A 15,344-nucleotide genomic window follows, 5' to 3' on the forward strand; every position below is an offset into this window, starting at 1 on the left:
GATGCAGAACAGTCCCATAGTGTAACACCAAATGCAACAGGCATAACTCATGATGATCCATAAACTTCAATGGCACGCACCGCGTGTTGTTCTCTCAGATGTCATCTCTGCAGCCGCAGAGGATGTGGATGGTGCCACTGCAGCACCGTCAGGTTCCCGGCTGATTGTGGGGCCCTTACAGACTCTGGGAAGAGGCCCATTTTGCCCTCGTCATAGTGGGTAACCGCTACCGCGTAATACCCGTGTGGACAGTCTTCCTTAAAGAAGGAGACCCGGTCTCCCTTATACAACAATCTTCTGAATTTGACAGATGTCACATTCACATATACATTGGCGTCTGTTCCTTCCTCCTGAATAAATCCGTAGCCCCGTTCAGTATCAGTATACCCCCACCGGGCTGTCGCATCTCTCTCCAGACCTCCCGCTGCTTTATATCAAGGATCACCCCCTCTACCCAGGCGGCCTGCCTGGTCGTGGGAAAGGGACCCTCTGTGGCCAGGTGGGAATGAGTAGCCACCAGAGCTGTAGCTAAATAGGAAACCGGTTGGACCTCCAACGGCTGGGGTAAAGGGTTTGATTCTCCCATAGGGATACGAGGATGGACGACGGCTTCAGGGACAGAACTGTGTGGGGAGGGCCTCCCTTCCGGGGTTGATGACAAGGGCGCAATCACCTGTCCACTGGGGCTGAAGCAGTTGTGGCTCCCAGAACACCAGTCCGTTCTGTGGGAACGCCCGCACGTGTGACAGTTGCCTGGCATACCTGTTCAGATGTAATTTCTGGTCGCGGTTCCTCCTGAGCAATTTTCAGCTCCGGTCCTCACTGAGTTAACAGGGGGGATTCCGGTTCACCCTATCCTCGGGTCTGAGGCTGCACCGCTAGTTCCACGCCACCAGTTTCCCACCTCCGGAAAGATGGTATCTCCGTCAGGTGGACGCTCCGGGGTCGAGGCACCTCTAAAGTGGGACAGATGGGGGCCTCCGCTGGCTCCTTGCTGGCTGTAGGAGGCCGGGCGCTTGCTCTTTCCTGCCGCCACTTCCACTCAATGTGGCCCACGCCTTGGCAGCTACGGGTGCACAAGTGCTGCATCGTGGCCGGTTCATGGGTACAAGATGGCGCTGCGTGGTCCCTTCTGGATTTTTCTTCTGAGCCCCGCCCATCACCCGGTGAGTCCACCTCCAACTGATCCTCCCCTCCATTGTTGTTCGATGGCAAGGAGCAAGGTCTTCTTCTCTTCATTTGCACCCACCAGGGGCGGACCAGGGCATACTGACAGGCAAATTTTGGCACCAAGGGATGACGGCAACGCCCGCAAAGGACGAGGTTCTCGTTGTTTACTTCTCCATCTCACACCATTTCTACCCTCGCCATCTTGGTCACAGTAGAGGTGTCAGTTCTCCTTCTCCCATCAGCTAAGTCCAATCCAGTAGTCAAGTCCGGAATTGTCATAAAGTTGGTATTAGGCAAATCCAAGGTTTCTTGCACAATTTCCTCTCCAATGATAACAGCTGCCGGCTCTTTCTCCTGGTCATCGTCCAGGGACACAGCAGTCGCATCCTGCCAGATTTCATCTTTAACAAGTTCATCACTTACAGCACTTCCTCGCTGCACGGTGTCGGCACCCTGCCGACTACGCCAAATGTAAGGGAGGGACAGGACTGTAGTCGTGACCTGAAGTACTGCTATGTTCGTGTCCAATTCTTCCCCTACAGGAAAATGTACTGTTTTCTTCTGCATATCTGCATCTCCAGAATCAGCTTCCTCTGGGTACTTTCCAGGCGTAAACGGTCCCTCTTCCAGTCGACCCCCAGCAATGGAGACACAGTCTGAGTCAACTTTAACACTTTCTTTACTGAATACTTCACACGTTACATCCACAGTCGGTACATTGTGACATTTGCTTGTTTCCTCATCTTTCCCTTCCTGGCTGTTTCTTCTGTGCAGTACACGCCCAAACTGAACTGTCCTAGACTGCTCCCCAGTTCCTTCCAAGCCTAACCTTGCCATGATGACAATTTCTTCTGCCTGTTTTGCCCCAGACTCGAAATCATCAGTCACCAGGTTCAGTTGCCTCTGGTAAGGCATCTGGCTCGTCTGTACCGAACTCGTCGAAGTCCCAGCCTCCTTCACTTCATCTGTCCAGCCGACTCCTGCCCTAAAAGCATCGGCCCAGGCGACAAGTCGCCACATCTTTCCATTTCTGTTCTGGCCCAGTGCTGTGTCACACAGTGGCCGTGGGTAACGTGGGCTTCAGCACTTGAACGTTGCATGGCTGCCAAGCTGTCTGGGCTTATAGCCCATGTGGACTCTAGGGCACCCTGGCCCCGTCTAACCTAACTTCCTACGAGGTTTCCACTTACTACCTGGCAGCCTCTCCTACACTTAACCCTCTATGAATGTCCTATCAGCTATACCTATAAAGCCCACTAGTATGCGCCCATCTAGTGACCTGCAACAGAACCACCCCCCTGACTATGTAAACTATGTACTAAAGTGCCTTCCTCTAATGTCCCCTAAAGGATGCACTGACTTACCCTAACTGTAAATACAAGACAGGCATATAATATTATACAATAATACAATGCGCAAGACTAAATGTTACAACTTTCTACACAATGGTAACACATACATGTGGCAGTACCATTAAAGACTAGTGATAATACATATTTCAATGTAGCAATACCGCAGATATTAATCAAGAAACATTAGAACTTATCAATATATACACAATAACATAGAAGGAACAATCTGAGGGAGGGAAGGAAGACAGGCAAAAGGATGCCGCGCTTGTAGGTGCTGATCATTTGACAGTGGGATGAATGGGGTGCAAAATTTTGCACTCCCATAGCCTTTAGCACCTAGGGCAACTGCCACCCCTTCCCGCCCCCCCCTGCATCCCAAAACTACGCGACTAGGTATTGCAACATGAAAGCCATTTCAAAAACTGGTTCTGAAGTTTCTGCCATTTGCTTGTCGCAATCATGGTATGTAGTGGGGTCATTAATAAGACCCCAGTCGTCTGCTCTGAGCTGCAGTGTAGCAGCGGCGTACAGAGATCTTTGGCTGAAAGACCCTTGCCACATCCAATGTCGGCGTCTTGCCCCGGCCTAAGGGGTGGAGAGTCATACCCAGGTTGAGCTGCTCTGCTATGTAAGGAGACCACAGTAATATAAATCAGACACTGTAAGGGGGGGGGGGGCACTGTTGCAGAATTTCAGGATGAATCTGTCTACCATAATAAGCCAAAAGATGCATTTTTTTAGTCCTTTTTTTCTGACAAGTAGAAGTAGCTGTTAAACAGATTAAAAGTATAAGATCTTGTTTTGCTTCGAAAAAAACCACAGCATTTTACAATATCAGCAAAATGAATTTTCTCCTGGTGATCTGCTGTTAATACACTGAGAATGAACTGTGGTGTCCTCCTCACTGGCATTTTCCCACGGTCCAGAGGTCACCGCAGTTCAAGCTGTGAGGGAGCACAGCTTCAGTGACATCACCACTAGTGACTGAGGCTCCGCTCCCAGCATCTCCTCATTCACAAGCGATTTTCTGCCGGGGCGGTCACATCTTGGCACCATCCAGGTTGAAACCTGTATATCTCCCAGATATGGATTACTGCGTGTGACACAATGATGACATGTATGGTATATTGTTGGTTTATTATTTTACTTTTATTACAGGAGATCGAGGGCTTCGCAGGAATTAGGTGAGGACGTAAGCATGGTTTAATTAAGAATATTAAAGGAGTCTTCTGTGTCTTTATTTCAATTAAAGGATTTTTTACTGGTGTTTTCTTCACAATTTGACTATGGGGTTAGTAATAGGGGCGTCTTATTGACGCCTCTTCATTACTAACCTCAGGGCTTGATGTCACAAAGGTGACATCAACCCCCACAACTATTACCCCACTTGCCACCGCTATAGGGCAAGTGAGAAGAGCGAAGCTAAGTGCCAGAATTGGTGCATCTTAGAGATGCACCTTTTCTGGGGCAGCTGAAAGCTGAAGTTTTTAGCCAGGGGGGCAGTATCCATGGCCCCGTTCTAAGCTATTAATATCAGCCCGCAGCTGTCTGCATAGCCTTTGCTGGCTATTAATTATAGAGGGACCCCATGCCATTTTTGGGGGGAAAATAATCTTTTATTAATTACATACATGTCCAGTAATTTGCGCACACACACTATTCTAATTGTATTTGTCACTGACATCTATATATCTACCTATTCCATTTGTCTTTACTGTATGTAAACCATCTCTCCTATCCTGCAGTGACTTTACAGAACCCGGCAGATGTATTACCAGCTATTCTTCTATCTATCTCTCTATTCAATATAAATACATACTCTCTCTTATATATATATATATGTGTGTGTGTGTCAGTGACATATATACAGTAAATATATATGTATTCTATGTGTATATATCTATTCTATCTATTCAATTCTAACCTGTCAGTGTGATTTTACTGTATGCACACACGAATTGCCGGCTTTTCTTCTATCTATCTAGTGTGTGTGTTTTGACGACGAATATTCCATTAGAAAACGATGTGTAAATGACATAGAGACCTGCTGTATGTAAAAGCTCATGTTAAAATTGCATTGTAATCGAATAGCAATCACACTGCAATCAGATGGAAATCGGATGCTAGGTGTGAAAATTACATTCTACTCGCATGGCACTCATCCGTTTTTTTGGAACAGATTACGGACCGTTTTTTTTCCCTCATATGTGGGTACGTACCCTTAGGCTGCATTCCCACAATGAGATTTTGGTGAGTTTTTGATGTTGCAGATTTTCTGCACCCATTACGTCAAATAGGTTACTTGCATATTTTTTTTAAAAAAATGCATAGCGTCAAAAACTCATCGTGGCCTTATGGTAGACCAGCCCTGAGGTCTCTTCACATTTTGCAGTGCTGGACCTAAAGCTTCTTATTTCTGAAGTGCTTTTTCAGCCTGCACCATCATACAGCCTCCTCTCCACTAGGGGGCACTAGCACACAGCTTTCAGGGAAGCCCTCTGCTCTTCTAATCTCTTTTTATAGACTGTGGTCTGGATGGGAAAAGCCTGCAGTTCTGACTAGTGATGCTGTCTCTGTGTTATCCTTGTCTGTGGTGCTGAAGCTTTGCTGATCATTCCCATGCATTGAAGCAGCCTGGATCTCTGCTACCCAGGAAGAAATAGCTCTAGACTTTCCTCTGCAATATTGAAGACACTAATTCCTGGCATTGATTTCATTTTATAAAATCCCAAGACATGAAGATGCATTCACCATGGGCTCGATTCTACTCGAACAGCTGTTGCTTGTGTTGTCATGTCCGCACCGGAACAATCATCCTTGGTGTGTGGAACCTGGTAAGGAGGATCTCATTATCCTAGCCCTTCATCCGCACCATGTGCGGGAGGCAGATTTTGGAAAGATCTGTAATGTGACAAGGCAAAATCTCCATGTATCTTCTTCAGCCGTTTTTTGTCGCATCCCTAATATTTCATCCTACTTCTCTACAGGTCGATGTTGTTTCATTCAATCTTACTTTTGGCATATTTTGTATTTGACCGATATCGAGGTCTGTCCATGTCTATGGTGGACTCTATCTTAAAATTAATTTAGGGTATACCCGAGAATTAACACTCATTGACACCACCATGGGATTTCTAGAGGGGTTCAGAGCCAAGATCCTTGTAGATTTGTTATACGATGTGCACATTTGCTGGCACATGCATGTCCCACTATTATTAGTCATGCGAAAGCTTAGGATGCGTTATACAAAACCTGCCTTCTATATTGTTTTCCTGTTGTATTGTCTTATGGAAGGCCTAGGAATGTGGTTACACAATGCTCTTATTTGCTGTCATTTTATATACGGGGTAGTTATTGGGATTTCCCAGGAAGCCTATATTGTTTAGGGGTCTATTATGGTATTCTAAGTGACGTAATCCATGTAATTACTGTATAATGAATCATGTCAGATTATTGACTATTTCGAACTGAGAACCTGTCCACTACACATGCCAAGACCTGAAACTGTCTAGAAGGTCCTGCCACCACTTTATTCATCCTGACACCAACTCTGTGGTCCTGACTCCCGGTCAGTGTCGTAGACACGTGAGATCAGAGACTATTTCCAACTGAAAACAACTACCATTTTATTATTCCTGACATTAACACCGTGTTCCTGACACCATTTTCTTGACAACAACACCGTAGTTCCATTTTAACAAGACTGATGCCAACACACCATGGTCTTGACACCATTTTATCAATACTGACACCAACACTGTGGTCCTGACACCATTTTATCAATACGGACACCAACACCGTGGTCCCGACACCATTTTATCAATACTGACACCAACACCGTGGTCCCGACACCATTTTATCAATACTGACACCAACACTGTGGTCCTGACACCATTTTATTAATACTGACACCAACACCGTGGTCCCAACACCATTTTATCAATACTGACACCAACACTGTGGTCCTGACACCATTTTATTAAAACTGACACCAACACCGTGGTCCCGACACCATTTTGTCAATACTGACACCAACACTATGGTCCTGACACCATTTTATCAATCCTGACACCAACACCGTGGTCCTGACACCATTTTATCAATACTGATACCAACACTGTGGTCCCGACACCATTTTATCAATGCTGACACCAACACTGTGGTCCCGACACCATTTTATCAATACTGACACCAACACTGTGGTCCCGACACCATTTTATCAATACTGACACCAACACTGTGGTCTTGACACCATTTTATCAATACCGACACCAACACTATGGTCCTGACACCATTTTATCAATACTGACACCAACACCTTGGTCCTGACACCCTTTTATCAATACTGACACCAACACTGTGGTCTTGACACCATTTTATCAATACCGACACCAACACTATGGTCCTGACACCATTTTATCAATGCTGACACCAACACCGTGGTCCTGACACCATTTTATCAATACTGACACCAACACTGTGGTCCTGACACCATTTTATTAATCCCTACAGCATGCTAGTGGTGCAGCTGCATGTCTAATAAGGAAATATATCCAGCTTACACCCATGTAAAGGCCTGATAAATGTGCAGTGGTCCTGACACCATTGTCCGGCTCCTGGACCCTACTCCATGGTTCCCATGCCATCTTATTGCTCCTGACACCAGCACTGTGGTCCTATCACCAATTTAGTACAGTAGTTTTAAAATGGCTGTAAATACAACTTCTAGAGCCTCAATTTTCTGAAATGCCATTTTTGCTAATTCTGCAGATGAAGGACAGTGCTTTAGGGGGTCCTCATTTAGCCATTGTACATGGGCCCAAATGGCCCTTCTGCAACATAAGAAGACACCAGTATTATAAATGTTGCAGACCAGCTACATACAATAATCACACAATCTAAGATAGAAAATAGTATATATAAATTCTTAAACTGTAATTGTCCATTAAATAGTTAAAACAATGTATTCAACTACTTCTGAGAGAAACCTGTTTTCGTGACACCCAATATGATTGACATTACATCGGGGGGATACATCCTCTTTCCCAGACTTTTGCCTCTTTACGATGATACAGGAGTGGATTAAGGATCACTGCTGAATTAGGGAGCTGAGTGATGCCCCCTAAGGAGCAGCTGCACCTATAAAAGTTGTCATCCATGTTTTGTATATATTATGAAACAACATGTAGAGAAGAGAATGACTCACGGACTCTTACTAATGAGTACATGCGCTCTAACTTTAACCTCAGGTGATGTCCTTTAAAGTGAACTAGTAAATCGGCTTACGCCCTGATATAGAACAACGCTCAGTTTCATAACACTGAGTTAATGCCTGCTGGACAGGGATCAATAATCATTCATTCTATGTATTAGTATATATTACAGTACATGCAGCTTCATGTCCATAGACATTTCATTTATACCAGGGATCGTCTGTGCCGTTGATTGGATGGGCAGTGCCCATAGGGCCCTCTCTCTGAAGACCTCCTGACAAGTCGCCTTTGACTTTCCTCCTCCGTCATATGTTTTGAGTTTTGACACCTGCTCTGTTCCACGTCCACATCACCCCAGGACCTGAGACGTTCCCAGTGCAACCACAGTTGATCTTTGCAAAGGATAGATTTCCGTTGAGCAGGTTTACCCTAAGCATGTCACTTTTAGTCCAACAATTACTGGTGTTTTACGGTCCTCATTCCCCTAAGCCTTGACTCTAAGCCTAATAGGAGTACTAAGATGGTAGACTTGGTGATCTTCATTAGGCCCTCAGATGCCGTGCTGATCTATAGTCAACACTTGATCATGTTGAGGTGTGGGGAAATTTGTGGTGGACGATAGGATGATAGATGGGGCCATTGCAGCAGAGTGTATGGTGCAAGCTCAGATCCTGATCCCGCTCCATACCCTCCCTGGTACCTTCTGTTATAATATATACAGTGTATTATATTCCTCATATGTAGGGGAAAAGGGCCTGTAGCGGACATCCAAATATTGTTAATTGATCTACTACAGCTAAGTAATTGTTTTCAAAACTTAACACGAGGTTCTTAGTTAATAGTTTGATCAAAGTCAGTAAGCCCACAGTCAGGCATAGTGGTCTCTTTACGTGGGTCCCTACTCTGTTAAATACAGTACTGCATAGTGACCTGCAGATGCCCAACAGTGTCTCAGTCCTGTTGGGCATTAGGTCCCTTTGTTCTACATTTGTGATGTATTTACAGTGGATGATGCCAAGAGGTAAAAAGGGTGTCAACTACTTAATTACTCAAGTTTCAGATATAAAATTAAAAAAAACAAACAAACCATATACGCACCTCCCAGACTGGCATCGGTGATCGACTGAAGTCGTTTAGTGTTCCATCATAGCGGATGTCCACTTTGAGCTGCAGCTGTTCACTGTCTGATTGGCTGCAGCGGTAAGGTGTCGTAATGTTTAGTGACCTCTTGAAACAGCAGCTCTCTGGGAAATGAATATATATATATATACGGTATATATTTTTTATTTTATATTGGGCATTTAAATATAAATTTACCTACAGTATGTAACAGAAAATTTATTTTATTTTTTCTTTTGATGTTACATGGAATATGATCTATTAAGAAGCTGCTTAAAGGAAAAAACATTTTCAAGTAGGGAATTCTAAGTTAATAGAACAAAGATTTTTAAAGTAGTGAAGAGCTACTACAAAGAGCATTTTTTGATTTGGAGAGCCAGGGAGACCCAAGCATCCTATATTAATCTGTGGAGGGACTGCATGGACATTGAACACTTAAGCTCGCCATACACATTAGACTTATGTTGGCTGAACCCACCAATATCAACGGGTTTGGTCAATGGTCTAATGTTAATGGGGGCTCCAGCCAAATGATGGTCAGAAGTGATCTCGATCAGGCATGTCCAATTTTGGATTGCCAATTGCACAATTCTTCATAAGTCACCCACTGATATGTCAGTCAGCAACTTTCTCATAAAGAACACAGGATTGCTCGGCTGATATGGGAATGTTTAGCTTACCAAAAAAGATGGCTAAGAGGAGACTTAATAGCTGTCTACAAATATCTGAAGGAACGTCACAGTGTAGAGGGATCATCATTATTTTCATTTGCACATGGAAACGCAGGAAGCAATGGAATGAAACTGAAAGGGGAAAGATACAGATTAGATATTAGAAAAAAACTTTTTGACAGTGAGGGTGATCAATGAGTGGAACAGGCTGCCACGAGAGGTGGGGAGTTCTCCTACAATGGAAGTCTTCAAACTGGCTGGACAGACAGTGAATCCTTCATTGAGCAGAGGGTTGGACACGATGACCCTGGAGGTCCCTTCCAACATTAACATTCTATGATCAAAGTATTGGCTGAGATGGCTTTCAGTTGAACGATCTATTGGCCGACAGCCATGTAATGTGTACAGCCAGCCTTTGTCAAGTTTCTCCTTAGATTACAGCGGATTGTAGGGGTCTCCACAGTGGGACACTATGTAAGACTCTGAAGACCCAACACATTTGTTCAGTTGAAAACTATCTCCTCCAACTTCTCCATAGAGTGGAACGCCCAACCAAGCCTTTGTAGCCTTCAGAGAGCCTCTGCCAGCCGACTTATCTCACTGTGAACATGAGAATCATCCTTTGGAGATCCAAGTAGTCAGATCCTTCTCCTCCTTGTCGGGGTAAAGTTGGGAGGACCCCCATACACATTAGATCTCACAGATATCAGCAGGTTCTTCCCACTTTAGTCTAATGTGTATGGGGGACTTTTAACAAAAATGAATCGCTCCAGACAAAAATGAAATAGATGCTACAGCAATTATGAAATAGTTTGTGTTTGGTTTCAAAAGCATTAAAAAAAACCCCTAATTTCTGGACATTACTTTTATAATAGTGAATATGAATCCAATATACAGGGCAATATCATAAATGATTGATTGACATTTGAAGGGGAAAAACTGCAGTGAAGACTATTAACACATCCCCCAGTGACACTGCTGTCGTTGTGACGGTTCCGATCCAACACGTTGCTATTTGCTGGCTCTATTCCTTCCCTGCCACCAGCTGTCTAAGCTCTGTCCCCAGTGATATAGACATCTTCTTATTGGTCTTTCATACGTTGTCATCTGTGTTGTGTTTCCATGGAGGGAAAGCGAAAACCTCTGCTGTTAGATCTGAGGTATAGACCAGTCAATAAGAAATAAAAACTAAAATTGATTGTCGCGAAACAAATATTAGTAGCGATCACAACCACATGTTCTATGTTTAGATCACTTTAGAAACTGTAGAAATTGTTGTCTTCCTATGAAAGGAAATGTCTCCTTGACCCATTCATTGACTTTGTAGGGGGAACACTTGTCGCAGTGGCAGAGAGGACAGCCACCTAATAGCCCACTATACACAATGGATTAATATCAGCAATCTAAATTATTCGACAAGACTAAACAACCACCATCTATTTTGTGTGGAGGCCTCCTAAATGTGGTACTATATAGACAGATGCGTTATTTTTCCTGGAAGAGAACTCATTTGCAAACCCTTTTTCCATGAAACATTGCTTGGCCTATGAATCCATCAAAAGCATCTCCTCTCATCCAGACAACCCGTACCCAACTATGCACTTATGAGGGGCAAGAACCCTGAAACAGGTGTTTGTGAATGTTGGCTTTTTGTTGGAGAAAAGTCTGTTTTGGCCAAATATCCTTAAATGGCTGTCCAGGACAATAACATTGATGGCCTATCCTTGTCTGATCGTTGGGGGTGTGACAACCGGCAGCTTCGCAGATCAGCAGGACGGAACTACTCAGTTACGGACCTGCACAGCTCGGTCAACTGCCAAGTGACAATCCCATAAGGAAGAACAGTATCCATAGAATTTCATTGCCCACTGATTGAGCCTGTACATGGACGCATGTCCTGATGAGACACGTATAGAGCCATGTCTACTCCATGTGTTGCTGTCTGGTGTGGCACCTATAGCCTGCACCTTGTGAGCCGATAATGACAACAATACCAGAACTTCTATGTCATAGAATGTCAAATATATGAATAAAGACAATGGTTTCATTTGCCTTTGCTGATAGGAATCCATAGAGCGGTGGGTTACAGTACATGGCTGGTGTCAATTGCATGTGTCAGACAAAGGTAAAACCAATCCCGGATGTTTGCTTTCCTGCATTTTCTGAACATTTCACCTCTTGCTGGTTTCATTTATTTCATACATTTGTGAAGTTGTCCAGTTAATGACATTCATACATACTAGCCGGTGTGCCGCTTTTTTGTTGCTCTTATGAGATTTATTTATTATTAAATTTGCTGTAAAACATAAACGTGAAAACAAATCCACATAAGATCCGGGGTGTTGGCCGTGACTCCGAAAAGATATGAAGAGCTTGATTGAGTTGGTGGTGGTCTTTCGGTGTGGACTGTGCATAGGCAGAAAGCAGCCAGTCAGTGGAGGGGGCGGGGTTGGACTACCAGGCAGCAGGTTTACTAGTCCTTCTGATAAACAGTGATTTCATAAAAATTACACAAAGCATTCCAGTAAGTGATACATCCCTGAAATCAGGGTCTCTGCCCCTACATCATGCTTCTCTCAAATTAGGTAGCAAAAACCCGGTGACAGATTCCCTTCAAATAAAATCTGTTGTGACCCCTGTGACTCCCAACACTATGTCGCTGTCTCTGAGCCAGGAGGTAAGGCAGGTGCCAAAATGACACTCCATAGCATGACTTCTACCACAGAAAGGTTTTAATTCTTCAGCTTATTTTTTTTTAAAGAGTTTTTTTGAATTTCCAAAAAAGTGGTTTGGAAGTATTTTGGAAAAGTTTTTTTTTCCTGAAGCATTTTTTGCAGCCTTTTCCTTTTAGAGTTTGTAGCAGATTCGATCAATAATAATAATAATAATAAATTTTATTTCTATAGCGCCGACATATTCCGCAGCACTTTACATTTCAGAGGGGATTTGTACAGACAATAGACATTACAGCATAACAATAATCACATAGATCATAACAGATACCAAGAGGAATGAGGGCCCTGCTCGCAAGCTTACAGTCTATGAGGAAAGAGGTAGACACGAAAGGTGGGTGGTAACAGTTGCCCTGATTGTATGGACCAGCCATAATGTTAAGTGTGTAACAGTACAGACACAGAGGGCTAATGGATGCATAAAGCATGTGGGAACATAATAATGGGAACCTGGCTATGGTAAAACTTTTGGCTGTGCCACACAGGGATAGATTAGGTTAATGTGTTGAGGCGATAGGCCAGTCTGAATAAATGCGTTTTCAGAGCACACTTAAAATTGTGGGGATTGGGGACTAAACGTATTGACCTGGGAAGTGCATTCCAAAGAATTGGCGCAGCACGTGTAAAGTCTTGGAGACGGGAGTGGGAGGTTCTGACTATTGAGGATGCTAACCTCAGATCATCAGCAGAGCGAAGGGCGCGGGTTGGGTGGTATACTGAAACAAGGGAGGAGATATAGGGTGGTGCTGAGCCATGGAGGGCTTTGTGGGTGAGGGTAATAAGTTTATACTGAATTCTGGAGTGGATGGGTAGCCAGTGTAATGACTGGCACAAGGTAGAGGTATCGGTGTAACGATTGGTGAGGAATATGATCCTGGCAGCAGCATTCAAGACAAATTGGAGAGTGGAGAGTTTGGTAAGAGGGAGACCGATTAGAAGAGAGTTACAATAGTCCAGACGAGAATGAATAAGAGAAAACAGTAAGAGTTTTTGCAGAGTCAAAAGTAAGAAAAGGTCGAATTCTAGAAATGTTTTTGAGGTGCAGATGACAAGAGCGAGCCAGTGATCGAATGTGGGGGGCGAAGGAAAGCCAGCGGGCATGTTGCTGGGGAGTAATAGTGGAGCCACACACAGAAATGGCAATGTCGGGTATAGGTACATTAGTAACGGGAGGAAAGACAAGGAGTTCAGTCTTTGACAGGTTCAGTTTCAGATATAGTGAGGACATGATGTTGGAAACAGGGTTTAGACAATTGCCGGTGTTTTCTAGAAAGGCTGGCGTGATGTCAGGAGAAGAAGCGTATAATTGGGTGTCATCAGCATAGAGATGGTACTGGAACCCAAATCTACTGATTGTTTGACCAATAGGGGCAGTGTACAAAGAGAAGAGGAGAGGGCCTAGAACCGATCCTTGAGGAACCCCAACAGTAAGGGGAAGATGAGAGGAGGAGGAACCGGCAAAAGATACAGTAAAGGAGTGGTCAGAGAGATAGGAGGAGAACCAAGAGAGAGCGGTGTCCTTGAGGCCAATGGAATGGAGCATAGTGAGGAGGAGCTGATGATCCACAGTGTCGAATGCTGCAGAGAGATCCAAGAGAATTAGCATGGAGTAATGACCATTTGATTTAGCTGTTAGTAGATCATTAGAGACTTTAGTGAGGGCAGTTTCAGTAGAGTGTAAAGAGCGGAAACCGGATTGGAGAGGGTCGAGAAGAGAGTTATCAAAGAGATAGCGGATAAGACGGGAGTGGACCAGGCGTTCCAGGAGTTTAGAGATGAAGGGAAGATTAGAGACAGGTTTGGTCGAGGGATGGTTTTTTAAGTAGTGGATGTATGATGGCATACTTAAATGAGGAGGGAAAGATACCAGGAGAGAGAGAGGTCAAAATCTTCTTTGAAGCAGATCAAAATCTGCTTCAAAGAAGCAACCTGCACTTTTTTTTTCTTTTTCAAAACATCTTCAAGAAAAAAAAAACACTTAAAAAATCTTATATGAACAGCAAATTGGATTTCCTATAGAAGTGAATGAGTTTTTCATAATGAAACATTTTTTAAAGTGTTTTTGAACTGGCTTTTGAGTAGTATTTTGGATCAGGTCAACTCTTAGCAAAACCGTGTGTGAACAAGGCGTAAATGATCTCCCACAGATTTGCCATACAAGGCTGTGTTCACATATTGCATTTTTGCAGTGTTTTTTTTCAGTAGCCAAAACCTGCTCTCTTAGCAGTAAAAAACACTACGATCGAAACACACTTTTTTCAGTGTTTTTGCCGTTTGTTTTTTTTTTCGGTGCGGATTACTTGTGTGATCTGTCTACAGCGCATGTTTAATAAGATTATCTCTATTCACCAAAAACGCTGCAAAAAAACGCTTAGTTCCATTTTTGCGCTTTCTCATTACTTTCTATGGGTGAAAAAACTGCATAAATAATGAAATAATTGTCATTGTTCAGATTTCAAAAACGTTGCAGTTTTCCAACTCAGTAAAGAAAAAAAAACAAGCGTGTGCATGAGATTTCTGAAAATCTCTTAGCTTTTGCTTCTACCATAAAAAGCCACTTTTAATTTGCATACAAACGCTGTAAAAAAAAAAAAAACTCAGCAAAAAAGCAACATGTGAACATAACCTTTATAGGCAGTTTTTCCATTCAAAAACCTAAGCTTGGAGAACCTGACAACAATACTTGTGGGATCTAAAATGGGAATTAAATTGGTATCGCTCAGCTTTAAACTAGTAAAGGACTGATAGAGCAACTATTTGTGGTTTCTAAAGAGAAAAAAAAAGTCCTTCTGCGCAATAGATTTTCCACTAACAAGGTCTTCAGGCAAGGCTTTATCAGTTATTACTCTGCTGTCTGTCATTACTGGATCGGGTTTTGTATGGAACTCCTTGAATTACAGCCATTGTTTATTCATTGTCATTGGCTGAAGGGTATGACATTACACTTGACCTTGTCACATTTTCAGTTTTATGTAGGCTTGTCACAAGGTCACATTTACTTTTATGAGAAAAATAATGAGAATCTGCAGTTCTATAAGGGATTGTCCATTTTTTCATTTTTTTTCTCTTTATTTTAATAAATGCGTT

General features: G+C 43.3%; 1 protein-coding gene across 1 annotated transcript in view; it reads left to right on the forward strand.

Annotated features, from left to right (window-relative positions):
- The first annotated feature begins 5,076 nt into the window (after positions 1-5,076).
- The window catches only part of LAPTM4B (lysosomal protein transmembrane 4 beta), a 174,385-nt gene continuing 164,117 nt past the window's right edge, over positions 5,077-15,344 (forward strand). The window contains exon 1 of the mRNA XM_073550435.1: positions 5,077-5,356. Coding sequence (XP_073406536.1) covers positions 5,258-5,356 — 99 coding nt within the window. The 5' untranslated portion in view covers positions 5,077-5,257. The remainder of the gene's footprint in view (positions 5,357-15,344) is intronic.

The sequence above is a fragment of the Dendrobates tinctorius genome, unplaced genomic scaffold (assembly GCF_039654945.1).
Source record: "Dendrobates tinctorius isolate UK_male_01 unplaced genomic scaffold, ASM3965494v1 ptg000165l, whole genome shotgun sequence".
Classification (NCBI taxonomy): domain Eukaryota; kingdom Metazoa; phylum Chordata; class Amphibia; order Anura; family Dendrobatidae; genus Dendrobates; species Dendrobates tinctorius.